An 18,707-nucleotide genomic window follows, 5' to 3' on the forward strand; every position below is an offset into this window, starting at 1 on the left:
TGTTTAATAATGTTCGACGCGAATAAAGTTTTATCTTGCCTTGAAAAGAATTGGGTAATGGAACAAATATTAAAAAAAAAGACCATTGTTTACGTAAACTATACTGTAGTTTGTACTCTCAGTTTCTTCTGTTCGCATTACTATTGGTGTCACTTCAATAATATTATCCGTGCGTTAATGCGCTTAAAAATACTTAGCATCCGTAGCTAGAAACATCAATGTAAACGAATACATTTTGTCAACGATTAACTAAATAGTAAGCATGCATGTTTAAACATTGAAAAAAGAAAGAAAAACTGTTTGTTTCCAATCTGTGCGGATTAGATTGTTCTTTGAACATTGGTCAGTGAAGATTATAACGTTGATAAGCGGAAAACATATTCGTACACAACACACGTTCGTACAATACGAACGAATGTGAAAATGAATTTTCTCTCGCGGAAGTCTCATTGAAAGTTGCTTTAATTACAATAGTTTGGTAATTGTAGCACGTTCGTTTGTCAGACTGTCAAAGCCATCATCAGCATGTATCGTCGTTCAGGAGTAACAGACTACTTGGATCGCAAAATGTATCTAGCGTATTGAAAAAAGAAACATTACTGTCGCAATTTGCATAGTTGCAAGCAAATGTATTGGGACATTCTAATATTCTCAGTAAACGGAGTAAACTAGCTTCATTACTTCGGTGATTACGTTTAGAAATATTTGAAATCACCTGATACGACCGTCATGACTTGTTCACTTATAGCTGTGATAATCATACGTAGCTGAAACATTTCAGAAATCGTTGTTACAAATCAAGACATATTTCTTCGGAACATTATTAATCTGCGAAATTACTTCTGTTACTCTAGCATTATTAAATTACACAACGTCTTCTTGCTTTTTTTACTTTTAACGATACACCTATCTTGTAATGTGTCTATCAGTTTCTTCAAATTTTTCGTTAGAAAATCGATACCAATAATTAATGTGCATAATATATGACGTGTTTTTATCATACAAGATAAATCATATATTTATTGATATATTTAAAAACTACGTGCTTACACATACGAGTACATTACAGTTACTATGATTAAACAATATAATTCTTTTACGTTATATTATCTAATCACCAAACTATGTGTATAATACGATTTCCTTACAACTTAAAAACTCCAAGGTATACTTACATTCACATTATGTCTATTCAGAAGTGAATCAAATATTTAAAAAAAAAAAACCAACTCTACTATGCAAAACACGATCACATTTTGAGATATTGCTTATACGTGTAGGTCAGTAGAGAAAAAGTTAATCGAATGTGTACGTAGTAATTATTACTTGCAAAATGGTAATATTAGGTCCCAGTGTTAATTGAAATTTTTAACTACTTGCAAGTCAGTAGTGTGTGCAATGTTGGAAAGTTATAAAATTATCAAAATAATCCTATCCCAAAATATTTTCCAATGACTGAATGTAATTATTGAACGTAGTATAAGTTCGCAGGAAATAATCACTTTAAATAATTTATAATAAAAAGCACGAATACCTTAAGAAATGAAATTGCTTTAATTTTAGGATAAACTGTATATTCTATGCAAATTTTCTACCTTGTTATTTATTGGTCAATTTTCTTCTTGGGAGACTATTAATATAAACAAAATACTTGGTGTCTGGAGTTCAAAATTTAAGGTTCCATATAACTGTTGCAATAAACATATCGGTTTAGGTTTCGTCACGGTTGTTCAGCTTTTCACTTTGTTCATAGTCATTTGCACAAGAAAGCAAATTATTATTCGTTGTCGTCAGTCTTCACGGCGCAAGAACTATTATTAAGCCCTCCACGCACTTTTTGATTTTCCCCGCAAACAGTGCGATCGCGATAATTTTATGTTCACTTTCACGTTTCGTGTGTCTTGCGCTGACTGTACTTTCTGTTCGTTGGATTTTTCGTACGAGATGCCATCAAACGTTTATGTGAAAATTGGCGCACTCGTATATCTCACTGCGTTTGTCAGTACATCATACTGTGTGTTCGATAATTTCGCAATTGTAACGACGTCAATTTTTGTAGTAGTAAGGAGGATGTTGAAGGGTAGCCTAATGTTGGGCAGCTCAGAGACCCAAAACATTGATAAGGGGTTATTCTTTAGATAGAATATTCCTTTATTCTGAGAAAGTGTGAGCCCATTTGTCGGCAAAATGGTGGGAATGTTTTTAAAAACGCAGATGAAGTGTGATCGCATAGATTGAAAAATTGAAAATCCTTAATTTCATGTAGCTGTCGCTTTGTAAAAATTCGAAGTCTATTTTTCAACCAAAAGTTAATATTTATATTGTGCGTGAAAACAAACTGATAAAAATATAATTAACGTTCGCCCAAAGGGTACAGATAAATTGCACTGCAACTTGCATATAGGGAGAGTCAGAACAAGTGATAGATACAGTAGGGACACTAAAGCGGGCACGAAACCACGCCCCAGCGGGCACGAAGCCACGCCCAGTGGGCACGAAGCCATGCCCCAGCGGGCAAAGGCAAGCTACGGCTGTGCTACGGCATCCCCCCACTCCCTTGAGTCACTTGCCCGTACTTTGCCCACAGCTGTGTATTTTTTATACAATTTTCCTATCATTTTGCTGACCAATAATGGTGGGTCTACACTGTCTTAGAATCTAAAGAATAATATTTCATCAATATTTTAGGTGTGCGAGCTACCCAAAATTCGGGCACTTGTAGCTACATATTTATTGGTCGTGTCCACTGTATCGTTCTTCGTTTCTACATGTTGAATATCGATCGAACGTCTAAGTATGAACCAAAGCGAACGGTAAAACAGAAAAATCATCTACTAATTTACTACCTACTTCCATCGGGTTCGTTTTATTCATTAAGAAAGTAATATCGCATATCATAGAACGTAAAAATAAACATTCTAACTGTTTCGTTAACGAAAAATATATTGTTCTTACTTGTTTCAACGAAGGCAGACACATAGTTGGCTAAACATTAAATGCATAAGAAACATGAGTAACTATCTTGGGAGGAATACATCGGTTTTATTTTTTGTTTCTTTTTTTTTTTATTGTTTTAAGATTAAGAACGTCAGTTTCGGTGTTGGAAATAGTATGGTAATATTTACGACGTGTATAAGTAATATTTTATGTAATATGTATCTGTCATTAAAGGGTTCCAATGTGGATTTAAATAATTGTTAATGCAGTAACTTACATAAATCTGTTACAGCTAAATTTTTCTACTTTCGGCTCATGGAAAATGACAAGTTTGACCACTAGTTGCCGATAACATTCTCGTTTGTTGTTTATAAAACTCTTAATTTATTCTGATACTCTAATTAGTTCTCTCCTAATGTCTATCCTCTAATGTTCCAAGCAGAAAATAAACATGTGTTATGTATACATGTGTATGTATGTATGTTTTTGAAAATACAATAACACAACCGGTGTAAAGTTTTTAACAAAATGTACATACTACTGAAACAAAATCATCGACAATTTCTTCATTATAGTTAAATAAAAAAACGATATTTTCCAAAAAAATTTGTCAACCTGGCCATAAAATTTTTCGATAAAATCATTCACATAATGTAATAAGTAACGGCGGTAATTAAATGAAAAACCTTTGTAAATACGCAATAAAAATAAACTTGCTAAAGTAGCGAGTAATTAAATTAAATACCGTTTAAAATTTATTATTTAAAATACTTAAAAAAATAGTAACGTTTTGCTTGTGACGATAGTAATAATAACAAAGACACAATACCTGCATGTTAGCAAATTTTCTGCTTGGAATACGTGAAAATACTACTGATTTATATTAACTTAAGTATTAAAGTTTTCTTTTTTATCTAAAAAGATGAGTTAGTCGAAAGCAGCTGATGGATTAGAACACCATGAGACACAGTCGTGAATTCGAAAGAACAGACTCAATGATAAAAATCAAGCTTTAATGGCGTGTATCGTATTCTATGGTTAATGTTAGTTACACTTTTCTTTTTTATATATGTTAAAGTGTTAATATAAAAGAGGAGATGTTCTTGTAATGTTACCGATGTAAGTTTTATTCGGTTAAACAGTTAGTCGGTTTGGTATTGTATATATTTAATGTAAAGTTGGTTATTGTCCTCGCTAGGGATTGTTTAATATTTGTTATTTCTACCTTAATATGGTAAATGTAAAAACTGTAGGTCAAAATGATGATATTTATTAAATAACGTAATGCGCCAGTTACTTTTTCTTCTGAAAAATTAAATGGTTTATTTATCTAAAATGTTTTCTTTTTTTTTTTTTACTTATATATATTATTATCGAAGGACCTATTGAGTGACAAAAGGAAATGGTAAACACCTACATAACACTGTCGGGATACTATTATCGAAGATAATGCGGTCACATGATCTATGATTATTTAATGAAGTCTTGGCATTGGCAATGAAAGCTGTTATATTATGGTAACATCATCGGAACTGGAAGATTTTATAGTATTTACAAAGGACAAGAAGACTTATAAGTTACGAATTTCGGTAACAAACTGAACATTCAAGTTCTGTAGTCTTTTTACAATCATGCAATAATGAAGATAATTACTTTTAGTGTCTAGGAAAAGCATAAAAAAAAATATATATAATATATAAAAGTTTGAAAAACATCTTCTCGGTTGTAGTCGAAAAGTTTTGGAGAGGGTAACAAATTTGAACATTTAAAACGATCATTATTAAGAAAGAAATACATTTTACCTGATCTGTGCTAGGACTCCTCGCTTTGTCTTCGTTTTCCCGTTTCAAATCGTCTTGACGTTTAGGGCTGCGCAACACGCGTTGACATGGGTCTAAGTTACCACCGATATCTGCCGTGCTCAACACAACCAAAGAAATTTTCTGCACGATGTCTATTACTACCAAACCGGTCTCGTTTCCGTAAGCCATTCTAGAATGAAATAATTACCGTTTCCAATTAGCTGTCGTCCATAACAGGTAAATGTGACAAAATGTTAAGATGTTCAAACTCTTATTAAATAGTTATATCCATTCGACCTCGAATCGAGAGATGAAGGTAATAAAGAAAATATAAAAATGTTTCAAAAGATTGAAGAGAAAGTTTTCTCTTTTTGCACAATGTTCACGATTCATGTGCGAAAAATAGTGTAGCTGTGAGTGTCATAATTCTGATACTCACAAGCCGTAGGAAGTGTTCAAACTAAGCGCTGTGATATTTTCGGGCTGTTCACCGCTGGCAGCAACCGTTAAGCAGACCAATGTCGCCTGAAAGCCTGCAGCTCGCTTCTGTAAACCACTCTTAACTTTTAGCGGTTGATTCGATTCAGAGTTCTTAGTTTCGCTACTTCCTGAAGTATTACCAGCCGGAGAGTCGTGGTCGGAAGAGCTTTCCACCTCTTTCGGTTGATCTGGATTAGGTGTCAGCGAGATCTCCAAGGTCTATAATGGAGAAAAACAAGTATTGTTAACATTCCAAGAAGTGTCGTGAAAGTTTCGTTAAAATAGAATCGCACAAAATCAACGTACTATCAAAAGAAAACAATTGCGGTGTTAACCCTACCCAACTATCATTGCACACAATGTGGAGTATGTGAGATATACGTTTCTGCGTGGATACATAAGTCATAAAGCCTTTTGATTGTTTAAGATCGACCAATTACACGATAAGTGAACGTGTACGTACAATAAGTCCAATGATTTTAATATCCATATTTATTAGGAGAATCCTTCAATTAGTTTGAAGATGTAAAATGAATTTTTTGAGCTATTCATTTTCTATTATTTCATTTATACGAGAACAATCTAGTCATTTGACATAATTGCTGCAATCTCACAATCTTCACAACTCGTGACGACGAGAGGTAAATTAAGAAAGCGTTATACTATGACCACTTATTATCCCTAATGCGAACAAATTCAAGTGTGTCTGGGAAATTTTTACAAAGAGAATGGATTAACTCTAGTTTTGTGAAAATGAAAGTTAATCGTAGCACAAACACCAGAAAACAAAACGCTAACTCGAATTTTTTCAAAGTTGTTGCCTGAGGATCCTACTCTGCGCGAAGATTACTGCATCTACAATAGAACGATTTGTTCAACAAACAATATTCATACGATGATCATTGAAAGTGTCATTAGTTTGCAGAATACATTATAAATTATAATATACTTTCGACATGGGAATATTACTGACAATTAATTGTTAAGAGTACGTAGATAGAAAAGCAAATTACTTACCACTACTTCAGACATACTCTCTACTTTTTTGAATTTAAACAAAACAACGTGTTTCCCGCTTCCTGCGATCGCTAATTTCCGACTTTCAGGACAGAGGAAGATGAGCTGTATCGCCAACGGATCCTCTTCCGAGTCTATACTACGCGTTCTACCTTTCTCAAAAAGTTTGGCTGTCTTCAGTTTGTAAAGAACTTGTAAACTACCCGCGGATGCGTCCCAAAATTTTATACTGCCATCAGCGTGTCTGCGATTAAAACATTCGTGTTATCATGCCTTGTTTAACCTTTCTATTTTTTTTTAAATTGTTTTTACAACAACTAGATTAATACTCTTCCGATGAGACCGTGTCGAAATTAAAACTGAGTTAACGAAACGAGACAATGTATTGCCAAATTGTATTGCCTCTCCTACGTTTACCCTACTCTGATTAACTCTTTATATACTATGCCGGTGTCATTTGTGACCCGCCGCGGTGGGGATAAGCTCGAGCGACCGTCAATATGTACAACTTTATTCCGATATAAGATGACGCTCTTCAATTCGAAATAAGAAAATCGACGAAAGCCGGTCCCGAGCTATCGCCTTATATCGGAAGAAAACTGTAGTAGTAAAATATTGGCGTGGGTCAGAAATGACTCCTGCATAGGCCTAGAACTCGAAGGAGTCCGAGGGTTAATATATTCGTAATTTTTCTATTCGAACGGAGGACTTTTATTTACCAAAAAATCGGCAATAATTAGCTAATAGAACTGTAACTCGACAACGAGGCATTCAAATTACAATGAACTATGTATACCTACCCCGTGACAATAATTTCGTTATAACTACTTGAGCTTGAACTCCATTCTCCGCCAGATATCGGCCAATCCTTTTCACTAAACCCTGTCTTTTTCTGTGACTTAGATCCAACTGAATAAAAGGCAGGTACTAAATCCGACAGACAGTCGGCGAAGTATGCACAACACGTCACCGGCGACTCGTGTATGTCCATCGGGTATGGATTCTCGAAACATGGAAATCCGGGCGTTAATAAATCTATCACAACCAAATCGTTATGTAGTAGAACCACCACAGCATATGGTTCCTGATAATCTGTGGAGAGAAAACAGAATTACTCATTGCGATTGATATCCTACGATCGAAACTGAAACTAACTCCTCGACAGGTGATCAAAGACATTATTTATCGTTCAACTTGTCATGTGTGGAAGCTCGAGAATAAATTTTTATACAAATTCGAAACGGATACAGTCTTTAAAACAGTGGTTGTCAACCTTTTCAGTGATCGGCACCCTCTTGAATCTACAAATAAGTTCTCGCACCCCCTCGAAAAATGTGTTTCTATTTCTTAAATCCAGAAAATTACATCTATTGCAAGGCGATTTATTTATTGAAAAATAAATCTTCCGTCGAAAATTTAGAAACTTCTCTCGCACCCCCAGGGGTGTACGCACCTCAGGTTAAAAACCACCGCTCTAAAATGATGTAACTTTCTTAAAAGTCGACCACATGACTTGAGTTTTTTCAAGAATTTAGAAGAATTAATTAACTGAGTGATGTATAAAGAGAATTTTGCGATAGGATCTGCACTTCAAGAATAAAACAGTTGCTACTTAATTTAACGACTGCCTCTGAGTTGTTCGATCACTTTTGGAATTACCATGGATTGTTCAGGCTCTTTATAATGAATTGACTACAGCTTCTAGGACGTGATAGCAATCTTTTCTATTAGGCATATATTAGTGAATGTCAAAGTGTGTCAGAAAAATTTTAAAAATTATTAATTATTCAATGGATGAATTTGAAAATAAATTGATATACCACTGGTCCATGGATTTTCGCACAGTGTTATGAAGTCTATCACATTATGCTCCATTTCTAATACAGTAGTAGTTTTCCCATGTATAACAGTTATGCTCGGGGTTCGTCCAGTTGTATCGTACGCCAAACCACCGGAGAATATAACGTATGCTTCCCTGGAGAGAAAAAGATTACAACGTTAACCAAAACTCGTGTGCTCGTAAGAGGAAGCAACATTTTTCGAAATCGATACATGCTTCGCGCGACGATAAACTTCAGTAATGCACAGATTGTCCCAGATCTTTCCTACCGAACGATGTCAGTATGCTGTGCGAGTACACACAACCCTTAAGTACTATAGACAATGAAACTTACACAACTACTCTACGTGGAAGGTCTTACAGTCCACTAATACTTATTGCTCGATTACGTACACGCCAGTATCGAATAATGATCATATTCAACTGTGCTCCATACATTAATAATGGAACGTTTCCACCGTAACTGAACGCTGGCAATAATATTTAGACATACACGTTTCTCCATTCCGTAAAAGCTTCATTTTGTTAACCAATTTTGCCCAGAAAAAACTACTTTATGATCGAGCAACGAAATGTCCGGACAATATCAAATTTTTAATTTTTATTTCCGAATTCGCTGGAAATCATAAAAAAGATACTTACCCCGATTTGGAAACCTTCCACTCGACTTTCTGAATTGACTTGCACGGTTCTGGTTCGCCATCTTTAGTCATTTTCGCTGGAAAAACATTATGTATACGATCGCGCTGGTCATTACAATTACAAAATGTAGTGTTTCTATTTTTAATACAGAAGTTTAAATAGAATAATGCAATACTCGAAATATAAATGTTTGACAAGTTGGATTCAATTGTCCAAAAGTATTAGGGTAAGGGACCCGATTACTGTGTGGGTACCAATTACTGTGCCCATATTAATTATACTTATTTTTAAAGAAAAAAATATAAAAGATTTTAATGAAAAGAATTTAATATCTCTTTTTTAATATTCGTTACGCTTTAAAAGTAAGTATAATTAATAAAGGCACAGTAACTGGTACCCCCGCAGTAATCGAGTCCCTCACCCCAGTAATAACTAGCTTAAAATATATTAATTTCAATCTGAATGTAAAAAGAAGTCTAACAAAAAGTACCCAGCAATTATCATTGTGTGTACAATGGCAATGATAAGCAGCAGTCCGAATAAAAGATTCGACATCGTCGAACGTTATCGTAAATGTACAAGAGCAACCTTCCCGTAACACGACAATATCTACAACGCGATTGCAGAATCGGAAGACCTTCCGTGTAACGTAACATTTTCGCTGAAAGAGAAAAACGCTCAAGGGACAACTTCGCAAAATTGGGGAATTTCTAAAGATCTCGCAAGAGAACGTGGACAAGCAAAAATAGCTCGTGAATGGAACGAAACACGGAAACAAAAGTGTTGCCGAGAGAAGCCCAAGATGAACATTTCGAAACAAAGAAAACGGCCCCTTTTAACGTGGGGCTCGCCGGTAATAAAGAAGAAAAAGATTAGCCCGCGTTGTTCGTCGTTAACACGGATTAGGACTCGACAATTGTGGGAGTTTTTTAAAAATATTGGTGCGCACAATTTAATTTTCTTGGTGTCTTAATACAAACATTGTGCCGGTCTGGAAAAGTTAATGATTTACCATTAAAAATAACATGTAAATAAAGAAGGTTTTATAATCAAAAATGGATTGGCATACTGCTGTTTTTTTTTCGAATTTTGAGCAATCACATTGCAGTATCACAAATGATAAATCGGTAGATTATAATGATATTTCCCGCTTCACAAAATTTGCATTCTGAAGTCGGGCATTTCATATTCAACGACCTAATAGGTTAAGAGACCTAATTACTGTCGGGGGTGCCAATTACTCTGTCTATATTAATTACACCTATTTTTAAAGCATAATGAATACTAAAAAAGAGATATTGACTTTTTTTTTCATTGAAATCAGTTAATGTGCTATATATCTCCTTTTTAATATTCATCGTGCTTTAAAAATAAGTATAATTAATATAGGCACCCCCGACAGTAACTGGGTCCCTCATTCTACAACTTAATATCTGACTACGTTTCTATTTACCATTTCGCTAAGGTTGAACATAATTTGATCGAATCGCTCATTGCTGAAGTACATTTTGAAGGACCACTTAAGGGTGGAATTCGGAGAGGAGACTACGGTGGTACGCGGGGGTTGCTCGCACATGTAGAAAAAAATGGTGTTTTACCGTGAGGGTGCGTGACATTTGTCGGTTTCGCTTGGCGCATCGTCCATGTTGACAGGGAACCGTCGGTGTGACTACACATAAACTGTTTACCCTCGTGATGCCACGTTATCGATCTCAACGGTACATCGCACATGCATCTGTACTCGGCGTTCTTCATTTTCAAATCCCACAAAACTATTTGTCCGGATTCGTATCCTATCAGCATCTGCAAGCAGAATTGGAAAGCGTGAACGCGGACGCGTGTCTCCGATCGACGAGATCGTTTCTCTCCTACACGACTAGATTTAAAGAAAAAATGTTGAACACGAAGGTCTGCAATAAAACGTAATGGTCGTAGTACAAGTAATCGCATCGTTGATCGTGAAAATTATAAATACAAGTTACGTATACCGAATGGGAACGGTGATGAGAATGTAGTGCAGAATGATCGTTAATACTTTTGAACGAGGATTATTTTGAGCATAACGGTCGGCAACATTGTGTGAATTGCAACATGAGCGGCTGATGATGAGTTTCCAACGAACTGAAGACATCTAGACGATATAATAGAAACGTGCACATTTTCCTGCCGATACACATGACACTGACACGTGGAGATTCAACATTCAGAGTTAATCGGAAATTCCAGTCCATTCTACTTTTGGTTTTTGCTAGTCAAATGTCAGATTGAACTCGGTGATTTATGAATCCGGTCTGGCTTAGGTGTAACGAACTATTGTGAAAAGGTATCATAATGGAAGATTGTCAAAAATCGTCATTTCTCAACGTTCGTGGAAGTTCGTGCACGACATTTAACCATTTGCACTCCGGAATTTTGTAAACACCTGTTTATTGTCGCCTCAGCCTCGACATAGGAGTGCAAAGGGTTCCGTATACTAAATTTTATTCCGATATAAGACGACGCTTTTTATTTTGAAATAAGAAAATCGCTTGGATTAAGTAGTGTTCAAATATTTAGACATGGATGATTCATGACGCAAGATCGATCGCTATCGCTTTATCATGTTTTTGATAACATTTTCGTCACATTTGAAAGAAACGATTACAACACTTCCCGTTCTGTTAAAAGTGCTTTTAATTATCCGGCCTCAATTTTTGATTAGCGAACGGTGCCAAAAATGACCATTTTCAACCTACCTCCATACTGTTTCGGAACAATTTTATAGTAAATACTTAACCCTTAAAAGACTAATCTAATATGTACATACATATTACATTTCTTTCCCAAAACTAGTTTTATTAAAATTCTTCAATAGCAATTTTGAAATATTCTAGTGTAAATAAGGTAGCGCCCTTTTTAGTCCTTTCAGGGTCAGTAAATTCAGAAAGGTTCTGGAATTCCTTTATTATCCAAAAATGGACAATAACACTTCTATTCGCATTGTATTTCGTTTCAGAACTGTATTTTCCTTGTGCAACTTTACAGAACGTCATAGCGAAAATAAATCACCTAATATCTTCTCATTTGCGATGACACAGAAATGTTTCGTATGCAACTTGAATGGCATCAAAGAGCGAATATGTCAAAGAATATTTTGTTTTCGGGACTTCTCAAGGTCGAAGTCGAACGTGAATTATTATCATTATAATTTTCGGATAGCAGATCTTCATGCTTCCATAGCGTTTGCAAATTCCCAAATTACAAGAGAACTTTATGATTAAGAAAGCTTGAAAGGATACAGTGAATTCTCGATATTTGTCAACAAAACGGGTCTTGCCAGCGACATGTTTCGTCCAGGAGACATAACCGAGCCGTGTTACGTTTACACTCCTCGGCGTCCGAGGCCTCTCACGGGATATACCCCCGCGGTAGTGGGGATAATTCCGCGACGTTTATCATCCAGGCTGTGGCGACATATATAGAGAAATCACTGTACCGCCTTGCGTTGGAAACAAGAAATTTGTTAGTGCGTTTTTATCGAATGAGGATGGTAACTTGCACAAAGATCTGCAGTTTGATAATCGATGTTAATGGAATTACATTAACGCGAACCATTGTGGAACATATAAGGGGACAGAGTGATTATGGTTACGAGATCAATTTTCGTGTAACTCAAACTAGCTTCTGTGATTATCATAATTATTACTATGTGTTCTAAACTGATAGAAACGTAAGGGAAACGTATCGGGAAAGGAGGAGAACGTTATTGAACATACGGACGCCTTATACAAATGAAAACGCTATCTAAGCAACGTTATTTGTAATACCACAAGAATTAATTCAATGTCGACTACTAGACAACGACGAAGAAAAAATAATGCCAATCATAGAGTCAAAATAATAAAAAGACGGGAAGAAACATTGATTATTGGCCAATTGTCATACATTTACCAAATGTCTTTTAGAATGAAATTTTAACTGTAATTTATCGATACTTTTAATTCGATTTCCAACTCATCGATGATCGAATATTGTTAATCAATTATTTGAAACGACCCCGAAAATATGTGATATAAAGTCTCAATTGATCGATTCTATCGTATCTCCTGAATGTACGAGATGTATTGGTAAGTATAATTGAATAATGCGATTCTCTTAAGAAGAAGTAACTCTATCAAGTTATTTGATACGACAATAAATAGCATGCACGCATGCACACACACAACATGCAAGCACACGCTTCTGATTCTCGACACAATATACAATATATATATATATATATATGTAATATAAACACGTTCCGAAAGATGTAGAAAAACACATTAAGAATAAATGTTAATCAAAATTATCCGAGATAATTCGTGATTTCTTTTGAATCGAGTCGGTTTTGCTTTTGAGAATGTTAAGTATGACGTCATGGTAAGGATGGAGTAATAATGCAAAATAAAATGTACTCAAAAACACGCGTACCTTGCTCAAATCTAAAGGATTATCACTCAAGTGTACTACAGCACCAGGATGGGTCTTTCTAAATCTGAAAAATATATATACATATAAAATATCTGAGTGTGTGTGTTTGTAGCCTCGGTGTTGATGAGTGGGTATGTGTATCGTGTGCGTGTATTCATATTCATATTCATATTCATATTCATAGTCATATTCATATTCATAGTCATATTCATATTCATAGTCATATTCAGATATCTATACAGATATGTTTACAACATTAGTTTAAATAACATAGTTCCACATCGTGACACAGTTCTTCTTTTAAACGTTTGCATACCTTTCGTTTGCACTAGGTAACTTTTTCCGGGTTTTATCCTTTTTCTGCCTCTACTTTATCGAGTCTCATTAATCCTTATGTCAATAATCATCGATTTACCGTTAAATGAGCAATAAATCAACAGCACGCATTAATTAAAAGATAATACTTATAAGTAATACACAATGAAGTATCGATTTTAGAATCTGTTACTTAATACTTTAAATATCTTGTTAGGTATACGTATATTACTCTTTTATGACGTCCATTATTTACAACATTAATTTTGCAATCATGTTGCGCAACTATTACGTATTTAACACTAGGTATACGGGGCCCGTCATAACGATGGGTTATAATATTTTTAATTTACGATTATTGAGATTGTAAAGATTTATTCAACGAAATTTTTTTGTTTTTGAAGAGTCTGCAGAATCGCCCAGTAAAACAGAAAAATTTCGAAACTCGAAAATGTAAACTTTCATCTAAAATTAAATTTCCCAAATTTTAAGAAACACGATTTCCGAATTCGTGTACGACGCATCAAAGTCAATTAGAATCGTCGGACCAGTTATCGAAACGCAAACCTGTACAAAATTAGACGTTTTCGTTGTACAATACCTAATCGACTATACAGTATACAATAATGCTTCAAACATCACTCGGCCATTTGAGACCAGCTGCAAGCAGTTTTCGTGACATTTTTCCAATCAAATAAGAAACTATTTTTATTGCAACGGCAAGCTTCAATTTCCGTTTACCATCCGATGAATGTGGGAACACGAGATACGTCAAAAAAGAAATAAAAAATTCCCGATATTGTTGATCGAAAAAAGGTATACATATCTTACGAAGCTTTTGGAACTCAAATGGAAACACAGATTTTACTAGCATCATGTTATTATTTTATAACTACCTTACAAGCAAATTGCAAACAAATGTATGGAATAGTTTAAAAAAGATTGTCGATGTACAGCCCTTAAATGGACCTCCGAAATGTATCGTCAAATCGAAACGAAGCGAAGTAATCAAATTTCATCTAAATTTACAAATAATTATAATATTAATAGTTACACGTTACATAATTATTAGCATCAATTTGAGTGGGTCCGTATCGGCCCCAATAGTTCACTTAAAGGATAAACTGTTATAGTTTCGTAAATAAGGTAAAAATACGTCTAAATAAATAAGTGTTCCGCAAACATCTTTACAATCTCAACAATCGTGAAATGGTTTAGTTAAAAAAAAAGATTTTCAATATTTTAAAGACTCAGGGGTTAAGGGGTTAGTACAATCCTTTTTTACGAAATTATAAGAATTTAAATATTGACAATTTTTCGATAATTTAACAATCCAATATTTTTTGAAGTAACTGTCTGTACCGTACCAGTAGTTACATAATTTCTACTCTCGAACAAAACGGTGAGAACTGCAAACGAAATGTTTGTAAATACTAACTGAAATTTCGTGCTCAAGTTGCTTCTGCTTAATTTCCGTTTTCAATTTGGCAAGGCAAAACAATCGTGCCGAATCAAACGGGGTGAATACAGCGAGTAACGAAGCTGTAGAAGACCCCTTGAAATCAAAACCGTGTGCACATCGACAACTCGTGAAATCGACGGTTTCAACCACCACTCTTACCGCCATCTTGAAGTAGGAACACTTGACTTGATCCGTTTCGATGTTTTGCACAGTGTGCTCCGTTCAACTGAAAATCCTGAAATGCCTCGTGAACGGTGAAGATATGCTAAATTTGCCACTGTAATAGCTGTCTGTTGCAGAAAGGAATATTGCAACATCAATTGCAATCTCAATAAATATATTTTTACAGTCTATCCAATAAAATCAAATTTGGTCACTCTGACAACAACAGCACAAGCTCGGGGCTTCCAGCGTTAAATACAAATTTTCTTATTTCAAAATGGATTATTTATCTGATAATTATTGATTGTAATTATTTGTGGAAGAAAAATACATTTCATAGTATACGTTGGATATCAGATATATCACTCCTGCGCGTTTTCAACCCTTTCAACGTTTCGGGTACGTCGCGTATACAGTCTCTCTTCTTCCTCCCTCTTTTATCTAATGGCCGACAGAAAGTGATGAAGGTAAACGCCTGTAAAGAAGAACTCAGGAGACCGCGTCTATACGTGCTAGTATACAACTCAAGGTCTCCCCTTATTTTGTACTCCGACATCAAAGGTTCCGAAAAAATGTTCTCCTCTCTGCAAGAGAGATGTGCTAACTCTTTGGCTACAGTAGGGCTACAGTAGACATTTATTTCTTGTCCGGCAACTAGATGATAGTCACAGGAGGTATATCAAAATATTCATCCTTTTCGTAATAAACGAAACAAGACAATTTACTAATAAACCTACTAGACCTAAAAAAAATTTTATATTTTCCATAAATATTATGACCCAACTTTCGTCGGGTACTGCAAAAAATTATTTTATAGACTCATCAATTGTTCCCCTCCACGGAAATCTTTAGTAAAAGGCGAAAGATTTAAGCGTGATTTGAAGGGAAACCAGAGTAACGATTGAAGTCCGTGGCTGCCTTTATATATCTGGCGCGTACAGTTTTGCTAGCGAGAAAATCGTCCACCTGGTGGCAATCCTACGTACTAGTCTCATTCCGGTTACCCTGAACAGCGGAGTGGCTCTTGCTTTTAACGTTTGAATTTTTTAACGGCACCGTCCAGGATAAAAGCAATTAATTAAAAAATACTCCGGCAAACTTTAGCCTTCTTCCGATGAATCGTGCCCCCCCAGGCTTTTGAACATGAAAATAATTAATGAAACTCTCATAACATCGTTTTTTTCCCGATTATCTTCCGAGTTGTTGATTGGATCGAAAAACGTGTTAAACAAAACTTATAGATCCACGTCGAACACATCTTTTATGTTGAGTGATTTTTTTCGTACGACGAACGGTCTTCGAAGAAAAATTTGGTAAACTCAATTCGCGCTCCCTCCCCTCAACTGGCGACGCTGGTACCACAGCAGGGACCCGAGGATTGGGTTTAGATCAAGACTTCACTGTAAAAGCCTTCTTATATCGTGTCCTGATTTGACTACGTGTATACACTATGAAAAAGATGTCCCCGTATCAACTTGCTTCTATGTATATCAATTTAACCTGGCTTCCGTATCCCGAGCACGAGTGGTGCTTTGCAGCTGATTTATATTCCTTCGCATCAAATAAGCAAACCAGACACGGGGATCTGGCAGGTTTATCCGGTAGATCTCCGAAGGTCGTTTTTCCATTTTTTTTCTTTTTTTCAATTACCTGCTTTCTCATTCGAAAATCCTCGACCGTAAACACTTTGAAACGTTCACAGCGGCCGCGCCGCCGCCGCCGCCGCCGCCGCCATTCGAATCGATAATCGCGAATTATGCGGGATTACCTGTATCAATTTAAATTCACTAACCTTTTATAGGATATTATGCAACCAGTTGTTCCGTCACACACAAGCAATTGTTCGAGATTAATTTGACGAGCGATAAGTCGCAGTAATCGCATTCCGTGGCAAGTCAATCGAGAGTCTTGCAACTCCGACAGAGATTAAATAAAAATATTTCGCGAAGTGAATTTGCAAGTGAAATGAAATTTTAGATCAATTTAAAGATACATTTTGCAAAGTAAAATACTTCCCGATGGAACATCTCACGCGTGCCTCGACGAATTCAATATTTGTTCAGCATCAAAATAAGTTAATATCAATGTAAGTATTGCATTCTGAGGAATGAAACAATATCTCAGCAGATTAAAACCGTTCTATGTCATGGAAGTCAGTTCCGTTGTTTTCGTGACTATTTGTTAAACCTACGATGAAACGGAACGTAAAATATTTGTGCTAATATATAATGGCGCCGTAAAACGATGTTTCCCGGCCTTATATTCCATGCTGGAAAATTTACGATCTCTTTACAGGGTTCAGCAAGGTTCATAAAATAGCACTTTCTCACACTCGGAATTCTTCTCTGAGAACTTTAAGAATCTCCGTAAAGTATGAATAAAATTTGTTCATTACTCTCGAGTTGGACTTTCCGAGCTTCGTCTGTATTATGAGCATAGTTAGACGGCCATATGTGGCGCGTCAACTAATTCGAAAATGTCCTGCGAAAGGACACGTTAACTTCCGAGTATAGAGCGCGGCAGAAGATAATACAGCGTAACTGATAGACAGATCAGAATAATTACCGTTTTCAATTCCATCGATTCGATTAGCCTGCACGCCACTCGAGATATTGGATTCAAAAATATAGAACACAATGAAAAGTAATATACGTTCGTACTAATTGAAAATATTTATAGCAGACATCATATTCGAATGACGAGTTAATCATTTCTGAGGAAAGAAATTGTGCAGCCATTCTTGCGACATTTTTAGTTAAACTCAAATTTAGCGATCGCGGAAATTGCAATGTTATTTCACAAAGTGGGAGAACTGCTTGATTACTTTTTTTTTACCTTTTAATATTTTTGCTTTTTCTGAACGACTTGGTATATTATTGCGCTACCAGTGATCATGGTCGTGTAGTTAGTACTTAAAATATTTTGGGCTTCGACATTCTCGGCTGAAGAAATGTTTGCGAGATTTTTGAAGCAATATTGTATACACCAATTTTTCTATTCTTTGCTACAGTTCCTACTTATGAGGCTATTCGGTGAACAAAAATATTTGCATACTTACACTTCAATAGCTTTGTTCCAATTAATTACATATCCAGACAGAACAAAGGTCTCGATATGGAGCACGTGGATGTTTCCTCGCTCCGTACCAACATACAGCCATTTACTTTGCAGTGGTAGGTGAATGCAGGTTATTCTGTACAAAAGAAACAGAACAATAATGTAATTCTGTTTGAAGTTTTCCAGTCTTCTGTGAAATTGTGTTATTTGAATTCTGAATGGCATGGAAAACGGTGGTAAAGGTTTTCAAACGTAGGTTAATTAACAGAAATAAATACGAAATGCATAATACTGACCGTTCTCTCTGAAATTTGAGACTCTGTACGACTTGTGGAATCTTCTGCCGGAAATTCCATAGATGCAAGGTGTCGTCTGCCGTTGCGGAAACCAAAGCTCCCTCGTTGACCAAAAATTGCAACTGCACCACAGCTGAACCTCCCTCATGTTTCACATGCGCGTCTACACCGGGTCGACCCAAACTGTTTTTATCGGCACCATAGTTAAGGAAAATATACACACAAAATGTACAAAAATATATTTACTT

At 35.6% G+C, this 18,707-nt stretch overlaps 2 protein-coding genes and 1 non-coding gene across 5 annotated transcripts in view; 1 reads left to right on the forward strand and 2 right to left on the reverse strand.

The window, feature by feature from the left end:
* LOC143355216 (zinc finger protein Elbow) overlaps nucleotides 1-18,707 on the forward strand; it is a 97,746-nt gene that overhangs the window by 64,820 nt on the left and 14,219 nt on the right. The gene's annotated exons all lie outside the window — the stretch shown is intronic.
* Tomosyn (syntaxin-binding protein tomosyn) overlaps nucleotides 1-18,707 on the reverse strand; it is an 83,340-nt gene that overhangs the window by 34,060 nt on the left and 30,573 nt on the right. For all 3 annotated transcript variants that reach the window (XM_076789836.1, XM_076789835.1, XM_076789837.1), the window contains exons 3-12: nucleotides 18,460-18,642; nucleotides 18,165-18,299; nucleotides 13,168-13,231; nucleotides 10,317-10,521; nucleotides 8,719-8,794; nucleotides 8,057-8,211; nucleotides 7,037-7,328; nucleotides 6,237-6,480; nucleotides 5,179-5,438; nucleotides 4,740-4,929 (exon numbers count right to left, since the gene is read on the reverse strand). In XM_076789836.1, coding sequence (XP_076645951.1) covers nucleotides 4,740-4,929; nucleotides 5,179-5,438; nucleotides 6,237-6,480; nucleotides 7,037-7,328; nucleotides 8,057-8,211; nucleotides 8,719-8,794; nucleotides 10,317-10,521; nucleotides 13,168-13,231; nucleotides 18,165-18,299; nucleotides 18,460-18,642 — 1,804 coding nt within the window. The remainder of the gene's footprint in view (nucleotides 1-4,739; nucleotides 4,930-5,178; nucleotides 5,439-6,236; nucleotides 6,481-7,036; nucleotides 7,329-8,056; nucleotides 8,212-8,718; nucleotides 8,795-10,316; nucleotides 10,522-13,167; nucleotides 13,232-18,164; nucleotides 18,300-18,459; nucleotides 18,643-18,707) is intronic.
* LOC143355347 (U5 spliceosomal RNA) lies at nucleotides 15,883-16,004 on the reverse strand. Its single transcript, XR_013082493.1, has one exon. It is a non-coding gene; the product is annotated as a U5 spliceosomal RNA (small nuclear RNA).

This window comes from Halictus rubicundus, chromosome 6 (assembly GCF_050948215.1).
Source record: "Halictus rubicundus isolate RS-2024b chromosome 6, iyHalRubi1_principal, whole genome shotgun sequence".
NCBI classification, from domain to species: domain Eukaryota; kingdom Metazoa; phylum Arthropoda; class Insecta; order Hymenoptera; family Halictidae; genus Halictus; species Halictus rubicundus.